This window comes from Armigeres subalbatus, chromosome 2, assembly GCF_024139115.2.
Source record: "Armigeres subalbatus isolate Guangzhou_Male chromosome 2, GZ_Asu_2, whole genome shotgun sequence".
NCBI classification, from domain to species: Eukaryota; Metazoa; Arthropoda; class Insecta; order Diptera; family Culicidae; genus Armigeres; species Armigeres subalbatus.
Window position 1 is genome coordinate 260927933 of NC_085140.1, and position 25401 is coordinate 260953333.

The following is a 25401-nucleotide window of genomic DNA, read 5'->3' on the forward strand; positions in this document are numbered from 1 at the left end:
AAAGATTACCCCAGGTTCTCGGATTGTTTGGGAAAGTTGATCGCCTTGTCCGAGAAAAGTTCCCCTTGGAATCGGGTTTGGGGCACCTATGTACTGGAGTTCGTGGTGTGTACATGGACGTCGGAAAAAGTATTCCGCCTTCAATAGATGTAGCAGGTCTAAAAGAAAGAATATTTTACGAAGGACTCAAGGACACATGCTTCCTTTGTCAAGCAGTAGGTCATCGGAGGAATTCTTGTCCTCAGCAAGAGCGGAAGAAGCCCGAAAAACAAGTACAGTGTACTTCATACGCTGCCGTTGTCTCTGGGAATGAAGAAAAGCAGGAATCATCGGAAACCTCGGATGAGGACTTCATCAAAGTTCCAGAAGAAAATCCAAAATCAGAAAACTAGAGGCAGCCGGTGGTTCGTGAAAACACACATCCAGGGAAAAAAATCGAAGGAAGAAAGATGATGTTACTTTGGAGGAGGTGGCGATCGCCATAAAGGAAGCTTTGGCTCATCCACCAGTGACGCAGCGACGGGCTCAATTGTCTGCGTCGGGCTCTGGTTCAAATACCGGTTCAACAACACATCCGAAGAAGAAATGCGTTCGTAGATCATATGATTAATTATATTTTATGTTACATTTATATAATTTCTTTTGTTCTTGGCTCCGTAGAGTTTTAATAAAACAGCTGAGCCTAATAAATAAAGACAATAAAACAAAAAAACAAATCAGAGATTATAAAATCTTACGCTCACTCGAACCTTACCAAGAGAAATTTTAATCTTCTCTCTATATAAAAACAAGTTTACATTTCTTTTAAGGCAATATAACTAACGAGCGGGCTGACCGATTTGAACGGTTTTCCCACTTATCAATACGAAACCGCTGTTATTATGTATATGAGAAAAAAGAACATTTCGCTGGGAAAGTTGAGCAAATATAAAAATACAACGTTTTCAAAAAAACAACCCGAGTAAGATCGGTCAGGTTCGTCTGCACGGACTGCTTTGTTTCTTTCTTGCTGCAAAGAAAGCCCCTAAAATAAAGACAATAATAATAATAATAATAAATTAGAAAACAACAAGGCCACTAAATATCAAAATTTATGAAGAACAAAAGAGAAAGCCAGGGGGGAAGACACTCGAATCTTTTGATTCGGTTTCATTTTCGAATCTTTTGTAAATCTTTTGAAATCATTTTATTTTTTTTTATTTATTAATCTCGCCTTATCGCATATCCCGCCTACGTTCTTGTTTCAGTGTACATGTTATACATCTGTCAAATGCATAAAAACAGAAAGGATTCTAATTTTGTGAACAATTTTTTTAATGGTTTGTGCGTTTTCATCGGATTCGAGTACTCCCAGATAAGCAGCCCCTCTGGATAAACCCGGACGAGAATAAATAAAGGCTATGCCGTTGGAGCAATGGTTGATTTAAACCGTCTGAGCCCCAAGTATGCTGCACCACTGATTCGAGGAGGTATGGGAGCGTCGCCGGGAGTGATTGGAACAAGACCCGAACCAACTGCTACCGCTATCGTTGATAGAATTATTTGTTGACCTGAGTACCATCTACGGAAGATCGAGTTTCGATAACATCGGCATCGTATACGGGTCGAGGAAACCGCGAACGGATATATTCTGTTTAAATATGAAAGTATGCATGGTAAGAATATCGATGGTAAGCGAGAGTCAATGCGATGCGTGCCCACACTATGAAAGGAACAGCCGATATCAGTGGCGTCTAGGCTCGTCGTTATGAACCCGAAGGCAACACTCCGGTCAGGAGAACGGATCAGAAGGAACGTTATCGCAGTTGTGGAAAGGCTAGGAATCGAGCTAGGAATATAAAGCATGATCATGAGAAGAGTCGGGCGTAACACACGCACACCGGAGCTTGACAAAGGCGAGGATAAAGCAAAGATTGAACCACCACTGGATAATTATGCGGACATTCCGGACTACAGTGCCCAGCAAACAAGCTGTTGAAACAACTAGTAGACTTAGAAACAAATATTATGTCCTAAAGGTAGTGAGTGTTCTAAATGTAGAACTATGGTGAAAGCCAAACAGCACGGTTTGCACAATCTGAGTATTTGATACGAGATTAAGGAGGTATATTTTGAAAACATGCATTCAAAGTTATGCACGTAAGTTTCTTATTAGTTTATTTCTATATTTGCAGGTACAAAATTTCATCGTTTTACTCTTCCCAACAAACAGAATGTCAAGTAATTTCATATCTAAACCTTCCTCGCGGCAACTCTGATCAGCGAGGGCTATTACCATGTGTTCGCTCGACACGGATAATCGCTATACAAACCGCTATCCGTCATGATTGAGGGAGCATAATTACCGATCAAGCGAAATGAATGTCCTGATTCTGACTTTGGCGCGTTTTCTCCTTCTTCATCTTCACCACGCACAAACCGACTAGTACTAAAAAGCGAAGATAAACGCTGCAGAGAACAACAGTTCGCTGAAACACTACGGCTGCAGTTGGTGCGGCATGATGCAGGAAACGAATTCCGGTGCAAGATACATGTTGGTGATTATGGTGGGATGCACACTGCGTGCGAAACAACCGCTACTCATAATTTAAACTTATGTGTGCTTATTATGGGTCTCGAATGACTCCAAAATTGTAGATTTCGACACGTCTCAGGTGAGACGATCGTGTAAATATAAAGCTTATGAGGTGAAACTAATACAATTGTTGTTTGTGATTATGATCTTAGCTTGACAGACGTTGCCAATCTGGATCCAGCGACAATCAACCATAGGAAGAATTGAAACCATTGAAGTTCTTGAAGTGTATTACTCCCTAAAATTAGCATTAGCAATTAACAGTGTTGTAAAATATGTGATAGACTTTCTATTCGTTCGGAAATGCTGGGAGGTTTCCCTCGCCGTTCCTATAAGGATTCTTTTGCAAATGCAGGGAGGATTCCTTAAGAATTTCAAGGAAGATTCCTTCGCGAATCCTTGTAGCGCTAGGAAGTGTTTGGTGGATTCCTTAATTCTTGGAGAATTTCTTTGGGAATCCAACGAAGATTTGTTCCTGAACACATCTTGGAAAAATAGCTTAAGGAATCCAGGAAGAATTCGTTCACAAATCCAGAGAGAATTCGTTCGGGAACTCATGGAGACTTCCTTCGGGAATTCTGATAGGATTTCTTCGTGAATTCAGAGAGCATGCGTTCGAAAATCTTAGACGGATTTCTTTTGGAATCCAGGGAGGAGCCTTCGGGATTGCAAAATTCAGGGATGCAGGAAAGATCTTTTCGAGAATCCAGACTCCAGAGAGCGGAAATCCCACATTTGTTTAAGAATCTTGAGTTGATTCCTTTGAAAATCCTTGCGAACCCAGGGAGAACACCAGAATTGCAAGGAAGATTCCTTCGAGAACTTGCTTTCAGGAACCTTTGGAGCACTCCTTCAGAACTCCTTGGATGATATTTTCGGGAATAATTAGAAGATTCCTTAAGGAATAATTGGAAGGTTCCTTCGAGAATCCAGGGAAAATCCCTTCGGAATTGCAGGGAAGATTCTTACGAGAATCATAGTAGAATAACTTCGAAAATAATTATAGAAGTCTTTTGGGAATCTGTGGAGAAGTTCCTCGGGAATCCTCGAAGGATTCTTCTGGGAATACTTCTAGGATTTTTTTCGAGAATCCTTCTAGGATTTCTTCATTGCGGGTATCGTAAGATTTCTTCAAAAAATCCTTCGAGAATTTCTTCCGGGAATCATCGGAGGATTATTTTGCGAATCTTTGGAGAATTTTTCAATTCTATTTTTTGGGAATCCTACAATCATAAACCCCAAAGGAATACTCCAGAGATTCACAAAGGAGCTCTCCAGAGATTCCGAAAGGAATTCTCCAGGGATTCACGAAGGAATACTCCAGAGTTCCTCGAAGGTGTCCCCAAAGGAATCCTTCAGGAATTCCAGAAGAAATCTTCCTGGGATTCCCAAAAGAATCCTCCAGAGATTCCAGAAGGTATCCCTGAAGTAATCCTCCAGAGATCTCCAAGGTATTTTCAAAGGAATCCTCCTGGGATTTCCAAAGAAATCCTCCAGGGATTTCGAAAGGAATCCACTAGGGATTCCAAAAGCAATCCACTAGGGATTCCAAAAGGAATCCACTTGGGATTCCGAAGGGAATCCACCAGTGATTCCGAAAGGAATCCTCCAGGGATTCCCAAAGGATTCCCACAGGAAGCGTTCAGGAACTCCCACAGGAATCCTCCAGGGATTCCCACAGGAATCCTCCAGGGATTCCCACAGGAATCCTCCAGGGATTCCCACACGAATCCTCCAGGGATTCCCACACGAATCCTCCAGGGATTCCCACAGGAATCCTCCAGGGATTCCCACAGGAATCCTCCAGGGATTCCCACAGGAATCCTCCAGGGATTCCCACAGGAATCCTCCAGGGATTCCCACAGGAATCCTCCAGGGATTCCCACAGGAATCCTCCAGGGATTCCCACAGGAATCCTCCAGGGATTCCCACAGGAATCCTCCAGGGATTCCCACAGGAATCCTCCAGGGATTCCCACAGGAATCCTCCAGGGATTCCCACAGGAATCCTCCAGGGATTCCCACAGGAATCCTCCAGGAATCCCACAGGAATCCTCCATGGATTCCCACAGGAATCCTCCAGGATTCACAGGAATCCTCCAGGGATTCCCACAGGAATCCTCCAGGATTCCCACAGGAATCCTCCAGGATTCCCACAGGAATCCTCCAGGATCCACAGGACTCCTCCAGGGATTCCCACAGGAATCCTCCAGGGATTCCCACAGGAATCCTCCAGGGATTCCCACAGGAATCCTCCAGGGATTCCCACAGGAATCCTCCAGGGATTCCCACAGGAATCCTCCAGGGATTCCCACAGGAATCCTCCAGGGATTCCCACAGGAATCCTCCAGGGATTCCACAGGAATCCTCCAGGGATTCCCACAGGAATCCTCCAGGGATTCCCACAGGAATCCTCCAGGGATTCCCACAGGAATCCTCCAGGGATTCCCACAGGAATCCTCCAGGGATTCCCACAGGAATCCTCCAGGGATTCCCACAGGAATCCTCCAGGGATTCCCACAGAAAAACCTCCAGGGATTCCCACAGGAATCCTCCAGGGATTCCCACAGGAATCCTCCAGGGATTCACACAGGAATCCTCCAAGGATTACCACAAGAATCCTCCAAGGATTCCCACAGGAATCCTCCAAGGAGTCGCACAGGAATCTTTCAGGGATTCCCTCAGGGATTCTCACAGGAATCCGAAGGCGATGCCCACAGGAATCTGGCAGCGATGCGCACGGGAATCCGCCAGCGATGCCCACAGGAATCCGTCAATGATGCTCACAGGAATCCGCCGGCGATGCCCACAAGAAACCACCAGCGATGCGCATAGGAATCCGCCAGCGATGCTCACTAGAATCTGCCAACAATTCCTACAGAAATTCGCCGGCGATGCCCATAAAAATCGGGCAGCAATGCCGACAGGAATCCGCAAGCGATGCCCACAGGAATCCGGCAGCGATGCTTACAGAAATCCGCCAGCGATACTCACAGGAATCCGCCGGCGATGTCCACAAGAATCAGCCAGCGATGCCCACAAAAATCCGCCAGCGATGCTCACAGTAATGCGTCAGCGATGCCCGCAGGAATCAGTCAGCGATGCCAACAGGAATTCGCCAGCAATGTACACAGGTATCCGTAAGCGATGACCACAGGAATCAACCAACGATGCTCACCAGCAATGCCCACAGGAATCCGCCAGCGATGCTCACAAGAATCTGCCAACAATGCCTACAAGAATCTGCAAATGATGCCCACAAGAATACGCTATCGATGGCCACAGGAATCAACCAACAACGCTCACCAGCAATGATCACTGGAATCCGTCAGCGATGCCCACAGAAAAACGGCAGCGATGCTCACAGGAATCCGCCGGTAATACTCACAGGAATCCGCCAACAATGCTCACAGGAATCCGCCAGCGATGCCCACAGGAATCCATGAGCAATTTCCACAGGAAACCGACGGGGATGCCCACAGGAATCCGCCAGCAATGCCACGGGAGCCACAGTCAGCGATGCCAACAGGAATCCGCCAGCAATGTTTACAGGAATCCGCCAGCGATGACCACAGGAATCAACCAACGATGCTCACAAGCAATGCCCACAGGAATCCGCCGGTAATGCTCACAGGAATCCGCCAACAATGCTCACAGGAATCCATGAGCAATTTCCACAGGAAACCGACGGGGATGCCCACAGGAATCCGCCAGCAATGCCACGGGAGTCCGATGCTCACAAGAATCTGCCAACAATGCCAACAGAAATTCGCCGGTGATGCCCACAAAAACCAGCCAGCAATGCCTACAGGAATCAGTCAACGATGCCCACAGGAATCCGCCAGTGATGCCCACGAGAATCCGCCAGCGATGCTCACTAGAATCTGCCAACAATTCCAACAGAAATTCGCCGGCGATGCCCACAAAAACCGGCCAGCAATGCCGACAGGAATCCGCCGGCGATGCTCACAGGAATCTGGCAGCGATGCGCACGGGAATCCGGCAGCGATGCCCACAGAAAACAACCAGCAATGCTCACAAGAATCCGCCAGCGATGCCCACAGGAATCCGCCAACGATGCTCACAGGAATCCGCCAATGATGCTCACAGGAATCAGTCGGCGATGCATACAGGAATCCGCCAGTGATGCCCACGGGAATCCGCCAGCGATGCTCACTAGAATCTGCCAACAATTCCAACAGAAATTCGCCGGCGATGCCCACAAAAACCGGCCAGCAATGCCGACAGGAATCCGGCGGCGATGCTCACAGGAATCCGCCAGCGATACCTAAAGGAATCCGCCAATGATTCCCACAAGAATCCGCCAGCGATGTCCACAGGAATCCCCAAGCGTTACGCACAGAAATCCGCCAGCTATGCTCACAAGAATCTGCCAACAATGCCTACAGAAATTCGCCGATGATGCCCACAAAAAGCAGCCAGCAATGCTTACAGGAATCCGGCAGCGATGCTCACAGGAATACGCCAGCGATGCTCACAGAAATCCCCACAGGAATCTGGCAGCGATGCGCACAGGAATCCGCCAGCAATGCCCACAAAAACCAGTCAGCAATGCCTACAGGAATCAGTCAACGATGCCCACAGGAATCCGGCAGCGATGCTCACAGGAATCCGCCAGCGATGCTCACAAGAATCCGCCAGCGATGCCCACAGGAATCCGTCAACGATGCTCACAGGAATCCGCCAACAATTTCAACAGAAATTCGCCGGCGATGCCCACAAAAACCGGCCAGCAATGCCGACAGGAATACGGCGGCGATGCTCACAGGAATCCGCCAGCGATACCTAAAGGAATCCGCCAATGATTCCCACAAGAATCCGCCAGGTATCAGGTATCAGAACGTCGGCTCAGGAGGCACGTTCCCCTCAATTTGGGAGATTTGTGCCATCGCCTTCACTGGCCTTTCTCATCATTTACCTGACGGAAAAGGAAGTGAAAAGGGGAAATGAAGAGGAAGTGAAGTTGGAAAGGAGAATGGAACCATTTATAGGAAAGCCAATTATGTAGACTCACACGCATTCAGCTAGGGACTAAAGAGAGGTGTCACAAAAACACAGATGACGTAACAATGGACGAACGTCAAAGACGAAACACAGAGTGCACTGTGAAAAACGCATAATGCGAATCCATATAGGTGACAATCGCAAAGTACATTGTAAAAATCGCATAATGCGAATCCATTTAGGTGGCAATTTGTTGAAAACTAAGTAAAACACATATTCATAACCCCATTCTTATTGAACCTCACGTTGAGATTGAACAAGAATAGCCGAAGCCGAACGTCAAGGACGAGACACAGAGTACACTGTGTAAAACGCATAATGCGAATCCATATAGGTGACAATTTGTTGAAAAAAACACTAAGTAAAAAAACATTTTCATAGCCCCTTATTCAACCTCAAGTTGAGATTAAACAAGAGTAGCTGTAGCCGAACGTCAAAAATGAAACACAGATTACACTTTGAAAAACGCATAATGCGAATCCACACAGGTGAAATTTTTTAAAAAAAACTAAGTAAAAAAACATATTCATAACCCCACCCTTATTCAACCTCAAGTTAAGATTAAACAAGAGTAGCTGAAGCCGAACGTCAAAGACCAAACACAGAGTACACAGTGAAAAGCGCATAATGCGAATCCATATAGGTGACAAACACAAAGTACATTGTAAAAAAATGCATAATGCGAATCCATATAGGTGGAGGTTTGTTGAAAAACTAAGTAAAACACATATTCATAACCCCAAACTCACGTTGAGATTGAACAAGAATAGCCAAAGCCGAACGTCAAAGACGAGACACAGAGTACACTGTGAAAAACGCATAATGCGAATCCATATAGTTGACAATTTGTTGAAAACTAAGTAAAACACATATTCATAACCCCACTCTTATTTAACCTCACGTTGAGATTGAACAAGAGTAGTCGAAGCCAAACGTCAAGGACGAGACACAGAGTACACTGTGAAAAAACGCATAATGCGAATCCATATAGGTAACATACACAAAGTACATTGTAAAAAACGCATAATGCGAATCCATATAGGTGATAATTTGTTGAAAACTAGGTAAAACACATATTCATAACCCCACTCTTATTTAACCCCACGATGAGGTTGAATAAGAGTAGCCGATTATCTCGGAGAAGTAAAAAGTCAACTACGCCATAGCTCCGGTTAGCGCAGCGAGGGCTAAATACTGTGAAGGGGGCTTTGGTGCTTCACAGGCTCCGTTTGCGGTTAGGTTCTTATTAGACCCCCCTAACCATTCATTCGTAGGCACGGTAAGCATAAAGCCGCATCACACCGAGAATTAGGGGTCACCTGTATGATGGACTTTTACCACTGGAACAGGCAATCCGTAATGTTATTCTTAGCCAGATAACCAGCTGCCGACACCACACGGCTATCTAGGCTGTTCGTGGAGAGAAGTTGACATAGACTTTACGTCAACTCTCAATGTGGCCGAACAGCCGGCTAAACTGGAATCCGCCAGCGATGCTCACTAGAATCTGCCAACAATTCCAACAGAAATTCGCCGGCGATGCCCACAAAAACCGGCCAGCAATGCCGACAGGAATCCGGCGGCGATGCTCACAGGAATCCGCCAGCGATACCTACAGGAATCCGCCAATGATTCCCACAAGAATCCGCCAGCGATGTCCACAAGAATTCCCAAGCGTTTCGCACAGAAATCCGCCAGCGATACTCACAAGAATCTGCCAACAATGCCTACAGAAATTCGCCGATGATGCCCACAAAAACCAGCCAGCAATGCTTACAGGAATCCGGCAGCGATGCTCACAGGAATCCGTCAGCGATGCTCACAGAAATCCCCACAGGAATCTGGCAGCGATGCGCACAGGAATCCGCCAGCAATGCCCACAAAAACCAGTCAGCAATGCCTACAGGAATCAGTCAACGATGCCCACAGGAATCCGGCAGCGTTGCTCGCAGGAATCCGCCAGCGATGCTCACAGAAATCCGCCACCGATACCCACTGGAATCCGCCAACGATGCTCACAGAAATCCGAAGGCGATGCCCACAAGAATCCGCCAGCGATGCCCACAGGAATCTGGCAGCGATGCGCACGGGAATTCGGCAGCGATGCCCACAGAAAACAACCAACAATGCTCACAAGAATCCGCCAGCGATGCCCACAGGAATTATTACAATAAAAATTATTTTACAAACATAGAAATATAAACAATAACACTACAATCAACAAATAAAAATATTTGACGATCTCTCTGTGCCCTGGGAGAAGCGTCCAATGTGTTGCCCATTGCGAGATGTGACGAGGTTTCGTTAAAGATTTTCTTCCATCAGTCAAATCCCGCAAATGTGTTTTCATTGCGTTTTGCATTTTGTCTACAACAGCCAAGCCGTTGTATACATAGCTCAATTTGGTTTAGGATTCAGATCCTATTTGGGCACCCTCAATTAATTTGTGCCATGTGGCACCAGCAATATAAAGTCTGTGTCTGGGAATTCCTCTATTTATAATTTTAATTGCCTATCTTCAGGCCCAAACACAGAACATTCAGGAGTGGAATATCCACTCAAACATTTGTCACTTACAAGAAAAATATAATGAACCGTAACACACCCTTCAACCAACGGGAACGAAATTTTTGTGGATGGTCTAGAAGCATCCACAAAAATTTCGTCAATTTGATTGGAGGAAAGGTGTTGAGGAGGACGATTACTTCCTAATCTAACTTAAATTACGCAATCTCAAACAAATCAATCCATGCAACGATGGAACTCTGAGCATTGCAAACGGTAACGATAACGAAAGACGGTAAACGAAAAATAATTCCTGACGCATCACTTACATTGATGCCAGAAAACAGGAAGATAACACCAAACTTGGTGACAGAACTTAAAATTACTTAACTTACAACTAGGTAAGTGAAGAATCTTGTCCTCAACACCTGAGTTACAAGGTTTTCGTCGGGGAGCCATATTACAATAAAAAGTTTTACGAACATACAAAAATAAATAATTAACAACTTCAACAAATTAAAATGATCGACGATCTCTCTGTGCCCCGAGAGAAACGTCCAATTTGTTACCCATTGCGAGATGTGACGAGGTTTCCTTATAAGATTTTTGGTCCATCAGCCAAATCCCGCAAATGTGTTTTTATTGCGTTTTGCATTTTGTCTACAACAGCCAAGTAGTTGTATTCATAGCTCTATTTCGTGTAGGATTCAGATCCTATTTGGGCACCTCGATAATTCTGTACCATGTAGCACCAGTAATATAAAGTCTGTGTCTGGGAATCTCTCTACTTATAATTTTAATTGCCTATCTTCAGGCCCAAACACAGAACATGCAGGAACGGAACATACACAATTCCAATCAGACATTTGTCACTTACAGGTAAGATAAAATAAACCGTAACAGAATCTGCAACGATGCTCACAGGAATCCACCAGCGATGACCACGGGAATCCGCCAGCAATGCTCACAAGAATCTGCCAACAATGCCTACAAGAATTTGCAAATGATGCCCACAAGAATACGCCATCGATCGCCATAGGAATCAACCAACGACGCTCACTAGCAATGCTCACTGGAATCCACCAGCGATGCCCACAGAAAAACGGTAGCGATGCTCACAAGAATCCGCAAGCGATGACCACGGGAATCCCCAAGCGTTACCCACAGGAATCCGGCAGCGATGGTCACAGAAATCAACCAGCAATGCCCACAAGAATCCCCCAGCAATGCGCACAGGAATCCGCCAGCGATGCCCACAGGAATCCCCCAATGATGCTCACAGGAATCCATGAGCAATTTCCACAAGAAACCGACGAGTCTGCCAGCGATGCTCACAAGAATCTGCCAAAAATGCCTACAGAAATTCGCCGGTAATGCCCACAAAAACCAGTCAGCAATGCCTACAGGAATCAGTCAACGATGCCCACAGGAATCCGGCAGCGATGCTCACAGGAATCCGCCAGCGATGCTCACAGAATTCCCCCACGGATACCCACTGGAATCCGCCAACGATGCTCACAGGAATCCGAAGGCGATGCCTACAAGAATCCGCCAGCGATGCCCACAGGAATCTGGCAGCGATGCGCACGGGAATCCGGCAGCGATGCCCACAGAAAACAACCAGCAATGCTCACAAGAATCCGCCAGCGATGCCCACAGGAATCAGCCGGCGATGCCCACAAGAAACCGCCAGCGATGCGCACAGGAATCCGCCAGCAATGCCCACGGGAATCCGCCAGCGATGCTCACTAGAATCTGCCAACAATTCCTACAGAAATTCGCCGGCGATGCCCATAAAAATCGGCCAGCAATGCCTACAGGAATCCGCAAGCGATGCCCGCAGGGATCCGGCAGCGATGCTCACGGAAATCCGCCAGCGATGCTCACAGGAATCCGCCTACGATGTGCACAGGAATCCGTCAGCGATGCTCACAGGAATCCGCCTACGATGTGCACAGGAATCCGCCGGCGATGCCCACAAGAATCCGCCAGCGATGACCACAAGAATCCCCTAGCGTTACCCACTGGAATCCGGCAGCGATGCCCACAGAAAAAAAAAAACAATGCAAACAAGAATCCGCCAGCGATGACCACAGGAATCCCCAAGTGTTACGCACAGGAATCCGCCAGCGATGCTCCCAAGAATCTGCCAACAATGCCTACAGAAATTCGCCGGGGATGCCCATAAGAAGACCGCAGGAATCCACCGGCGATGCTCACAGGAATCCGCCAATGATGACCATATGAATCCGCCAAACATGTCCACAAGAATCCGCCAGCGATGACCACGGGAATCCCCAAGCGTTACCTACAGGAATCCGGCAGCGATGCTCACAGAAATCAACCAGCAATGCCCACAATAATCCGCCAGTGATGCATACAGGAATCCACCAGCGATGCCCACAGGAATCCGTCAATGATGCTCACAGGAACCCGCCGGCGATGCCCACAAGAAACCGCCAGCCACGCGCACAGGAATCCGCCAGTAATGCCCACGGGAATCCGCCAGCGATGCTCACTAGAATCTGCCAACAATTCCTACAGAAATTCGCCGGCCATGCCCACAAAAATCGACCAGCAATGCCGACAGGAATCCGCAAGCGATGCCCACAATGATCCGGCGGTGATGCTCACAGAAATCCGCCAGTGATGCATACAGGAATCCGCCAATGATGCTCACAGGAATCCGATTGCGATACCCACAAGAATGCCCAAATGAATCCGCCAGCAATGCCACGGGAATCCGCCAGCGATGCTCACAAGAATCTGCCAACAATGCCTACAAAAATCAGCCAGTAATGCCTTCAAGAATCAGTCAACGATGTCCACAGGAATCCAGCAGCGATGCTCACAGGAATCCGCCAACGATGCTCACAGAAATCCACCGGCGATGCCCTCAACAATCCGCCAGCGATGACCACAAGAATCCTCAAGCGTTACCCACAGGAATCCGGCAGCAATGCCCACAGAAAAAAACAATGGCCACCAACAACAATGCAAACAAGAATCCGCCAGCGATGACCACAGGAATCCCCAAGCGTTACGCACAGGAATCCGCCAGTGATGCTCACAAGAATCTGCCAACAATGCCTACAGAAATTCGCCGGGGATGCCCACAAGAAATTCGCCAGCAGCGACCGCAGGAATCCACCGGCGATGCTCACAGGAATCCGCCAATGTTGACCATATGAATCCGCCAAACATGTCCACAAGAATCCGCCAGCGATGACCACGGGAATCCCCAAGCGTTACCTACAGGAATCCAGCAGCGATGCTCACAGAAATCAACCAGCAATGCCCACAAGAATCCGCCAGCGATGCCCACAGGAATCCGCCAACGATGCTCACAGGAATCCGCCAACGATGCTCACAGGAATCCGCCAACGATGCCCACAAGAATCCGCCAGCCATGCCCACAGGAATCTGGCAGCGATGCGCATAGGAATCTGGCAGCGATGCGCACATGAATCCGGAAGCGATGCTCACAGGAATCTGCCAACAATGCCTACAGAAATTCGCCAGCGATGCTAACAGTAATGCGTCAGCGATGCCCGCAAGAATCAGCCAGCGATGCGGACAGTGATTCGCCAGGAATGACCACAGGAACCCGCAAGCGATGGGAATCCCTGAGAAATGACATTTGTAGACGCAGCAGGGTTTCTGTCGGCGCAACGGGTTTTTTAATTGTCGGCGAAATTTTTATCCGTCTGTAAACAATTTTAGATAATTTGTAATCTTATGGAATACGTTTCGGGTAACTTACCAAAGATATTGAATTATTCCTGCAGGAATTATCCAGGAAAATTTAAACTTCCAGAGTCCATATGGAAAAGCCATTTTTGTTTTTTTTTATAAATCTCGTGAAGCTACACTGAACTAAATAACTTTGAAGGCGGGCGTTTCATAGATGTATTATCTCGCCGTTTTTTTCTGATTCATTTGTAAATCTTTATAAATCTTTCTGAATCTTTTGAATGATTTATAAAATGATTCGAGTGTCTTCCCCCCTGGAGAAAGCGATTTTTCCGTGCTATACCCTATATGATAAAAACATATAGGGATTGAGTGCTAGTAATGGACCCTTTAACAACTGAAATTTACTTCAGTCGCTCCGCTAGAGCAAGCCATTTGACAAATTGTAGTTCTGCTGCCCCAGATGATAAGCAACAGGTATCAGTAAGGTGTCGTACATACAACTCGCCAAAATATATTTTTCTACTAAAACAAGTATTTTAAAACGATGTAGCAACTGTGCCTATTATGGCCAGGCCACCCCTGGGTCCATGATACACCACGTCGGGTTTGTTTATATACGTATTAAGGTCACCCCATTTGATTTACATGTTCCGCCACTGCTTTCCTCAAACATTCGCAATATTTGGGCTTATACAAAAGATATTTTAGTTACTAGATAAAGATTGTCGCTGTCGTCGCTGTCCGGAACATCTTTTGCTGGCGAGGATAGGGGAGCTAAATGTCAAAGAAGGAAAATCCATACGATTTGACAGGTATGTACCACACATGTTTCGAACAGCAGAACAAAGGGAACAGTAGCGACAATCTTTATCTAGTAACTAAAATATCTTTTGCTTATACCACGACTAAACTATGATGAGAGTCATCTACTGAGACGATTCTCATTAAAATTTAGAAAATTGTAATGAGTATCATGATGTGCAGTAAAAATAGAATTAATAAAATAGATTGTCGCAACCATAACCGATGAAGCCAACAATTCAATAATTTTCTCATTTGAGTACATAGCATCACGACCCAGCTTACTTGATGGGCTACAGCTCTTCGATGAACCTACGCCGAATGGAGTATCCTTCTCCACTGGACTCGATATTGTCCTGGGCCAATCGCTTCCAGTCGCTCTGAACATTGAGCGCCCTCAGGTCCTCCTCAACTGCAAAAAGCCATCGTGCGGCCGGGTTCTCTACTAAATATTATCTTCGCTTGACGTTTTTCCATACTAATCTCCATATAAATTTAAAACGCGATGAGGAAAGTGTAAGTAGATCCTCTTTGCGTAACTTTACTGAGCTATATAGGATTATTTCAATTCGAATTGTAAATTTGGCAATGCGTTCTTCGATTGTAAACAAGGCAACGAAAAAAATTCAAAACCCTTAAAGTTTGAAAAAATAGATCATTTCGAGCTTTCGGGAGTTTTTAAATAATAATTTCTCAATACAGAAATAGATATTGTTTTCATTTAGTGGAAAACTAGTGTAGAAAAGTGTAGTGTAAATGAGTGAAATTCGTGGATTTTGATGGCGATGCTACGTGCCTTTGAATTATCATTCTCGTGTATTGATTGATTTAGAATTTGATATCACGAGAACTAGCGCCATGGGTGAATTAACGCATAACCCTATCACTGGTAACAAGAAAACCCAAAAGTTGGCTGAGACAAAAATTGCAGTTCAGTGTCGGGAAGCTAGTCTTCGAAAATTCCTTTGCATTGCGTTACTTTGGTGCAGAAAACATGGAGGTGGAGAATGCAAACTCCTTATTTAATCAATCCATCCTTGCTTCGATTGAAAACATCATTTTAGTAAAAATACCGCATCAATGATTTGAATCATTTACCTTCTCTTTATGTTGAAAAAGCATGATCTAGTCCTCAGTGCGTATTTTAAACCGCTGTCAAACCTTTGAGTGTATAACTTCAACTGAGACGGTGGCAGGAGACATACCCAGTTTTAAAGTATTTCATTGAGAACATAATTGTTCACTATTCAAATATGGGTCGAGAAAAGCAAAGTGAATGTCGAAAATATTTTGCTTGGTCCGAGTCAGAAAAAAAATTCAAATGTATAATCGATGGTTGCCCTGGCTATGGCTTCACAAAAGACCATATCGGAAACTTTTCTCGGCACATTTCAAACAAGCATCCCGATATCGCACAAGTATTTATCAGCTGTCCTGTTTCTTGATGTTGATGATAACCATATTTTTAATTGCATATTCATTGATAAGGTGCTTGGCATTTCAATCAAACGCAAGCCAGAAGCTCAAGATGACAACCCTGTTGCAAGAGTGGTGAAAAAGGTTATAGTCACTTTGGATCCAAATGAGTTTCGCTCTGGGATTGTTGAAATGCCGGCCAAGCAATCGATATCATTCAATTTCTTCAATTCAGAAGCTTGCAATAAGACGATTGGTCCCTTGGCTAAAGCACTCGGACTAACAATAAACTCAGATTCGGTATCCACTGAAGTAGTAAAGGTAGCTTCTGAAATAAGAAACATAATTTCTGAAAGAATCAAAAACCGGATGATATGCCTCAAATGTGACAGTGCATCACGTCATGAGAAAAAAATGTTCGGTGTTAATGCACAATACTTACATAATGGTATTGTGCAAGTCCAAACGCTGTCAATGCTTGAAATTAATGAAAGGCGGACTACCGCTAATTTGAAAGAACGAATCCTTTAAGTTTTGGAGCAATACCAAATCAGTGTGCTTAATATCTACGCTGTTACAGTAGATAACGGTTCAAATATGATCGGATGCGTCAAACGACTTGGTGCTGAGCAAGCACTTGCACTGAACGTTTTCGATGAAGAGGTAAATATGGTATTTAATGATGCACCAGATGAGGACGACTTTGAAAATTCAGAAGCAGATATTGACGAAGATTGCGATGATAACATCGTTGATGATGAAATGCAGTTGAAAGACATCTTCTCAAGCACTAATTCGGAATGTATCGACTTTGTACGCTGTGGTGCTCACGCTATTCAGCTTGCAGTTAACGGTGCGATCAAGCAAGATATTTTAGCGAAAATATCTTCAATTCGCTCGAAGCTGAAACTTATGAAAACTGCTCAATATCGTTCGTTGTTCATGGTAGCGAATGTTCCTCTACCGAAAATCAGTGTAGCTACACGTTGGAGCTCCAAATACAATATGTTCCAGAATGTAGTGAAGCATGAAACATTCTATAGAACTATCGGAAGTAGCGATGAGAAGATCAACATTACCGAGGAAGAATGGATCTTAATTGAACAGTTTCTTGAAGCATTCGAACCAGCAAACATTCTAACGAAAGAGTTACAAAAGCAGAGCCTTATCGTTGGAGACATGTTTCGACTTATCAAAATCTGCCTGCACAAATTGCAGATTATTGAGAGTAAAGGAAACCCCTTTGTGCCTGAACTGAAACATACACAGGATTTTGTTTTTACACGATTTTTTTTCGCTCGTATTTTTGATCGTGTGACTTCAACTTACCTCCAAAGTCTTCGCAACATGTTTCAAAAAATCCAGAATAAATCAAAGAAAAATCACATGATAATTAATATACGTTTAACATTTAGGATGAGTGGAAAATTGAGAAAATGTAAATCGCGTAAAAACAGAATCCAGTGTAATTTGGAGCAGCGAGTGCATCAAATTTTTACCAGCGAAGCTGCCAAAGCTGCTCTTTTCTTTGATCCTAGATGGAGTTTTATGGACTCTCCTTTCCTTACCAAAGACGATAAAGCAATTGCAATAGTAAGATTTTTTTCATTTTCCATATTTAAGAAATTTTAACCAATTTTTATTCAACAACTTATTTAACATCAACAGGACCACATTTTAAAAATGGCAAAGAGTTTGAAAACAGTCCAGGGAAACAGTAAAAATCAGGAAACTCATGAAGAACACAATCAAGATTCGCAAGACACAACCGTACTGCCGTGAATCGCATATTTGTCCCATATGAATAGGAAACCCAGCAAAGATGGGACAGATATGCGATTCACGGCAGCGTAGGAGATGAAGATTTTGAGAAAAGTCTGGAAAGTGAATGCATTAATCACATGGCATCCACAAATTCGCCAAAAGTCGATCTTAAAATCAAGCTTTTGAGTCTCGCCAACTCCAAGCAACGCATGGACTCGAAAACGGATGGATTAAAACTGTGGGAATCGAGGCGATATGACGACCCTGATCTTTATCTGCTGGCAATGGTAGCATTAGCTGTTCCTTGTACACAAGTTTCGGTTGAGAGATGCTTCTCAGGCCTTAAGCTATTACTAGAAGACCATAGATTAAGATTAGCCTCATCGAAGTTAGATGATCTTATGATTATTAGATTTAACATGAATTTACTTTCCGAAGCAATTATTAGACTAAGTAGGTAATAAGGATTGCTCATCACAGGTATTTGTTAATAATGAATCACTGATTATAATAAAAAAATGTAACAATAACAATCAAGGAAAGAATTCTTATTTGCAATATTTTGTAGTTTTTTTTTCTATTTGTGTATTTATTAGGCTCATTCGTTTACTACAAAGATCTATGAATTCGGTAATATGAATATTTGATCGGGGTTCTACATAATCGTGCCAAGCTGCGTTTTGACTGTGACAATTTGATCACAGAAGGATAACGAAGCTCAATTTATATCACTTCATGTCCGAATTTATTGTAGGACATGCTCAGTTATAGGGCTGAGGGTTATCCTATACGATTCACGATCAATTAAATTTACTACACGCAAACCTGAGCAAAAAATGATCTTGGTTGACGCTTGATGCAGAATCCCGGCCAGTACCACGATGGCCGCCAATATGGCACCGGACCTTCCACGGGCCAACCCCACACCTCCCGCACTCCTCTCCCACCAACATTCGAATGCATCGAACAGCATCGAACAAAAGTTTAATATTCAAATTACTAACCTGCTAACAGCATATTTATTCACTTCCCGTGATAATGAACATGTTTATCCAAAGAGTCTTATGCATTTCGGCTCGAATAATATCATAAATCAGCAGTTTCGTGCCAATTTATTAGCCGTTCGCGATTTGGTGGGCTTATCACTGCACTTCACTTCTTCTCAGAGGGCACTGAAAAATCAAGTTTTCACCACTTCTCCGCACATGAGCAGCCCGAAATGTTGATGGAATGCAAATTAAACATCACTTTTCGAAATCAGTCACTTGTTTAAACCGAAAACTTAATATAAACTGCTATTTTTGCCCAAAAAAAACGATTAAAAACTGATCGCGGAGCGAATGTAAACAACGGCACCGGCAGCAGCAAACTAATAATTAGGGTGGCTCAAAAAATAATTTTGCTCCGCCACGCTCAGTCGATTGTGATTTATAATTTGGGTGTCATCCGATGGTTTGGGCTGGTTTGAATAGAGGCTTACCGTCGTTTCAGGTTTGTATGACAGTTTATATGGCGGGGTTGAATTTAACATTATTCTGATTGTGGTGCTTCGTCATTGGGCCCTGGCGAGGGGGGAGACCATATGACTGGATGAAAAATTCAAGAGCTTCAACTCCATAGACAATCCATATTGAATGGTCGTTCCAATAGTTGCGAGTCGATTTTAATCGAGGTTGCGAAACTTTAGCATGATAATTAGGCTTCTTAGAAGGCATCAAAGAAACGTGCAATTCAACAAAATACCCTGAATTTGTCTGTGATATCTATCGCACCAGGGGCAGATGCTTCATAAAAAATGTGTGACATGGGTGTGAGTGGGGTATAAAATGCTATTTTTTGCGTTACGTAATCAATGGATCTTTCCTGCGGTGCGGTTTTCTTTCAGTGAAGTCTCTGGAATGTTGCTTTCAGCTATGTGGGTTCTCTTTTCGCCAGCGTATGGAGGGGAGGCACTGTAGCCAGTGTTATTACACATGTTTAGTTTCCATACTAGTTTTCATACAATCTTGAACTGGCATGCTCAACCACTTTTTGTTCAAATCGGTTTTTGGAGGACACTCGGAGCATGGGACGGAATGGAGTGAGCGTGGTGGTGCTGGGTCGTTTTTTGAACCACCCTACTAATATTCTTTGTTTTTTTAATACGACACCAATACTACTACAGTATATGACAGTTTTTATTGTACAAATACTTTCAAAGCTTTGTTTTGGTACTCAACCCACCTTCACCTTAATATTCTAACAACAACAATTATTTATTTCTTGCGAAAACACTGCTTTCTCAGACGGGAGCCCTTGACTTGACCTGTTGGCATGGAATTGCTTCCTGGAATACTTTTGCCACTTCTTCTAGCTTCTTTGCTTGCTCATTATACTAAGGACACACCTGTGGTATTTGTACCATGGTACAAGGTGACAAGAAAATATTTCCAAGACTATCTTTAATGAAAGACAATAATAGATATGGCACTAATTTCAAGATTCTTGTACCATGGTACGAATACCACCAGTGTATCATTAGTATTACCCTGTGAATTCCGTATCTGATGTTGGGGCCTTTTTATGTCCCCAAAGACCAAAAGCACTTGAACCGTTTGTTTGAGAAACTGCATATGTAACATTTTTGGCCAAAATGAGATTTTTATAAGTCGAGTCAAGTACGAGACACTGAAGACGGCCTTACTGTTGAGGTCGAAATACGTATCTGTCAAGATACAATTAAGTGGTGGAATTCAATGGGATTGTATTAACTCGTCTTATGACAAGTGATATTCTGAATCCTCGTCCAAAAATACGTAAAAAATAAAAAAATACGAAAAAAAAATTTTGTTCAGGAGTGTATGAAAAAATTTTCGTTTGTTTGAGAAACTACATATGTCAACGTACTTTGAAGAGCAATTTTGTAGTACTGCTTACATTTTTTGCACTGAAAGTGCCCCAGGGTGTTGAGTTTTGCCAGAAACTATTGATCTGTATTGAAGAAATCGAAAGATTCTGTGCAAATTTGTTCAAAAACAGTTTTTTGTTGTTTTCTCGAAATAGTGTAAAATGGACTTATGCAGTTTCTCAAACAAATGATTCACTTGGCTTTGAGGGCGTCATAAAACATCCATCCTTTGTAGGCAATGACGTCTGTCATTTAGTGGAATCTACGCACTGTCCATGATAGAGTCCAAGGTATTGAACCTGAACCAGAAATTTTTAACAAATAATGTGATTACCTTTTTCACTAGCGCCGATGACACATAAATCATCACCGTTGAGCTTCGGTGGCAGATCAAACACGCGTACGTACCGTACATTTGCACCAGCGACACATACACTCACTTCTACAGACCATATTTCCATTTGTACACGTGAACTGCCGTGAATATGCATTTTTTATTAGCGCCTTACTTTTCCAACTGTTTCTCTCGACAATATTATCGGAAGATCTAATTATGTTTTTGTTAAATAGATCGAAAGGTTGAAACGCTATTAGCGTCCAAAATCTTTGCCTAAACTTGTGAGGTCCCGACTTGCAAATTTTCGTTTTACACCCCCCTGATCGAAATGGAGCATGTTTGAAATGATTTAAATCAATGATGCAGTATTTTCAATCAAGTGTGCAAAGGAGTAATTAAATGTTGATATTCCAGTGCATCACACAGTGAATCATTTTTTCAAAGCATACTTTTGTGAATCCTTCCGGAAGCAGTTGAACCGTTTGTTTGAGAAACTGCATATGTAACATTCTTGGCCAAAATGAGATTTTTATCTATTCTGAATCCTCGTTCAATAATAAAGCTATGTCCATTTAGAATCCGGAATAATAAAATCATCTGTATCTCGGAAACGGATTGACGTACAAATAAGGTTAATACATCAAAACAAGAGTACTTCACTGTACTTTAAGGAAAAATTATTGATACAAATAATTTCTTCTTGTTTCTAGTGAAAATTCGCACCTTCTTCTTTATTCCTCTCATCAAAAGTTGCACACCTCCGAAGTCAACTTCCTAGACACATTTGATCCATATTTTGGTCATCTGAGTCGCGTCCCGAGCTGTTTTTCCACTTTTTCCACTTTTCTTAAGCTTCCGCTTCATTACTGCCCAAAATGTCTCGATGGGCCGGAGCTGTGGGCAGTTGCGTGGATTTATGTTTTTATCAATGAAATCTTCGTTAAAATCTTCGTTCGCTTCGACTCATTGACGGTTGTATTCCCAATAAGATGTTGTATTCGTCGATGAGTCGAAATTCAACATTTTTGGCTCAGATGGTCGTCGGTTCGTTTGGCGGAAGCCGAATGATGAGCTAAACGTGAAAAATTTGAAAGCAACGGTTAAGCATGGTGGAGGTTGGGTGATGGTATGGGGGTGTATGTCTACCAAAGGTGTTGGAAATTTGGTTTTCATCGATGGTATCATGGATCAAAATGTTTACCTTGACATTTTGAAGCAGAATTTGAAACAAAGTGCCTGCAAAATGGGATTAGACCAAGGGTACAAGTTTTACCAAGACAAACACCCAAAGCACAAAGCTTTTAAAGTACGCACGTGGCCACTTTACAATTGCTCAAAAGTTATTGAACTCCACCCAAAATCTCCAGTAATCAATCCCATTGAAAATCTATGGGAATACTTTGATAAAAAAGTGAGAGACCACCATATTTCGAACAAAAATGTTCTTAAGAGTTGCTTGATATAAGAATGGACGAAAATTCCTCTCGAATACACCAAAAAACTTGTTGACAGCATCCCAAAACGGCTGAAAGCTGTTATAATGAGCAAGGGTTACCATACCAAATATTAAATTTTAATATTGCTTCCCATTTTCAAAATTACGCAAACATTAACTAATACTGTACGAATTCGAATTTGAACGAATATTGACACATGTTTAAGAGTTAAATCATTTTCTGTGAACTGAAAACATTTTTTGCAAAAATAAACTACATGCATTCACACTCACATCCCATGCTGCAATTATAGGTAAATAAAGTTTCATAAAATCTACATGTGTGCTTTCATATCGAAAAGGAAATGATTTGTTAGGTGGTGTACGAATTCGGACTTGAATCACTGTATGTGCACGCACTTTGAAGAACAATAAATATGGAGTACTGATTGAAGTTTTCGAACTGCAAGTGCCCCATGGTGTTGAGTCTTGTCAAAAACTATTGATCTGTATCGAAGAAATCAAAAGATTCGGTGCTAATTTGTTCAAAAATAGTTTTTGTTGTTTTCTCGAAATTGTGTAATTGTGTAAAATTGTGTAATTCTTAAACAAATGATTCAGTTCTTGTCAAACTTTTTATAGCATCGGCCATTATGGTGATCGTGGAAAGCTTATGTGCTAGTATAATGGACCTTTTCACGAATTAGCATTTACAAATTAGTTAATATCTGATAGTTAATAAAACTATAACTATTATATTGTCCATAACAATTGTATGGAATCACTGTCCTGATATATGAAGTAACTTCATCTGACGGAAGTTTTCAGGGAATCGTCGATTCCAGCGTTTAATTTGGGGTTTTGTTCAGTTATACGTACGGGATCCATTACTAGCACTCACTCCCTATGTCACTTTTGCTTTCATTTACTCAAAATATACTTCAATAATACAGTAATATTCCAATTTTATCACCAATTTTGGTGTGATAAAAAGGGAAAAAAATTATCTTCAATTTTTATTTGTTTTACAAATATGAATCAGTGCCTTGCAAAATGCGTGATCGGAACCCATAATTTGTCGAAAAGGTTTACAGAATTCTCGCCAGGTACTCTGAAATAATTCATAATAAACCACAGGCAGTAAAAGTTTTTTCATGAAAATCATTGTTATTTGCGGTACTATTTACATTATTTACAAAAATGAAAAGAACGAATAAATTTTTAATTTTTTTTTTGGGTTACAAAATCGGGCCGAAAACGTGATAAAATCAAGTTGAAAACGTGATAAGAGAGTGTTATCGGATCAATACTGTACTGCCGCTAACCGCAAGTCGAGCACATCTGTATATGGATGCCATAAACAGATGTGCTCAAGCGACAGTTTACATGTACAACACTTTATAAATGCTATCTCACCTGATTTACATATTTGCTGCAGAACAGTGTTGGTTGAAAGTAATCGACTAAAAAGTTAAAGAAAGCTGACCCAATAAACAGCTGAAAATTGAAATTGAGTTAGCATTAGCTAATTGAAGTATCCATTCTAACACTTACCAGAACGAAAAACGAGTGTTCAATCCATCTTAAGCACGAGGTGGACACAGACTTTAGAGCACATACCGTCACTTCCATCAAGAGCCAATAGCATGCCAAGAATTCAAAAAAGACGCTCTGATATCGAAGAGATATCCAACGAATTTACTAAATTCTGGCTAAACTTGATTCCATCCCACAAACTCGACCGATTGCAGGCTTCACTCACGGCAAACTAGCGAAAGTAAACGAATGGTTCTTAAAAATAAACTCCAAGTGACGCAGTTACAGGACAACACAGTCATATGCATTTTCCTATTATCCGTTTGTCTTCCTTCGACACATTGTTGGGGAAAACAACTTCTTCGATTTGCGAGGCTTTCTTTCGATGTTAATTGCTTTGGTTTGGGTTTACATAAGAAAAATATTAGTTTATTTTCTATATACTCCATTTCACAGAAACATTGAACTACATTTCCTCTTGTGGACTTAAATAGGTTTGAATCATAAACATAATTAAATTACAATGAATGATAACAATTTACACCTTCTTCAGTGGAATTTCTCGTAAACAAACTTTCATCAATGTTAAATAGAACATTAAATATAGTAATCCTATCTGTTTCTATGGCAGCACAATGATTTTTGTTCGTTATCTTACAATTAGATCTTAACAATTCGTCAGATAGTTCTCAAAACAGGAACGACAATTGGTTGGCAGTTGTGCGCATTTAATTCGTTTGTCTAAATAAATACTTAAAGTAAATTCAACAATTATGACTTGAATGTATTTTACAAGGCTTACGCAAGGGGAACACATTGTTGCGTTTGTTCTACTATTTAGTTAAAAATATGGGCTTAGGATCGGTGGTTTGTACGCACGTGTTTCTATCATACAGAGGGAAAGCGTCCAAGAAGGCACATCGATTACAGTTTTATTTGTTGGCATGCGTATTGATTACTCGCTGACCGTTAGCAGACAACTAAATACACATACACTGGGAAGAAAGCCTCTCGGAGCATTTCGATACAATTTTACAGAATAAGTATTACGTTTTTGGTATGTCAGAGTTCCCCATGATCCGGGTGCCAGTGACCTTGGAGTCATGGGGCGATTTTTACTACACTTGTAATGTTGCTACTACTCTTATCGAAGAAGCGTAATGGCTTGATGAATGTTCTACTATTTACAGAAAGTAAGCTGTCACGGGCGAGACGAATCCTAGTTGACGGTCAAGCACTCGCTCAGTAACACATTGTGGAGATTGTCCATGTCGGTCCAATCCTTTCGTTCGTTTCGTATCACCACATTTCGTATGCAGCCCTTGAAGTTTTCGCGCAGAAGAAGTGTCCCGCTGGGTGCTGTGTCTGTAATTAGGAGGGAAACCATATAAGGAGTAATGATGAAAAGTTTTTTAAAATGTTGAA

At 42.7% G+C, this 25401-nt stretch overlaps 2 protein-coding genes across 9 annotated transcripts in view; both read right to left on the reverse strand.

Annotated features, from left to right (window-relative positions):
* The window catches only part of LOC134212148 (dual specificity tyrosine-phosphorylation-regulated kinase 2), a 446248-nt gene extending 422044 nt beyond the window's left edge, over nucleotides 1-24204 (reverse strand). For 5 of the 7 annotated variants that reach the window (XR_009979207.1, XR_009979205.1, XR_009979206.1 and 2 more), the window contains exons 1-2: nucleotides 23995-24204; nucleotides 23857-23937 (exon numbers count right to left, since the gene is read on the reverse strand). Coding sequence is in view for 2 of the 7 variants with exons in the window: in XM_062689745.1 (XP_062545729.1) it covers nucleotides 23857-23937; nucleotides 23995-24072 (159 nt within the window). In the remaining 5 variants the exon portion in view is untranslated. The remainder of the gene's footprint in view (nucleotides 1-23856; nucleotides 23938-23994) is intronic. The other 2 variants (XM_062689749.1, XM_062689747.1) reach the window with 1 other exon arrangement.
* A 168-nt stretch (nucleotides 24205-24372) lies between these two features.
* LOC134212149 (laminin subunit alpha lam-3) overlaps nucleotides 24373-25401 on the reverse strand; it is a 536022-nt gene continuing 534993 nt past the window's right edge. For both annotated transcript variants that reach the window (XM_062689752.1, XM_062689751.1), the window contains exon 23: nucleotides 24373-25341. In XM_062689752.1, the coding sequence (XP_062545736.1) occupies nucleotides 25196-25341 (146 nt within the window). In that variant the 3' untranslated portion in view covers nucleotides 24373-25195. The remainder of the gene's footprint in view (nucleotides 25342-25401) is intronic.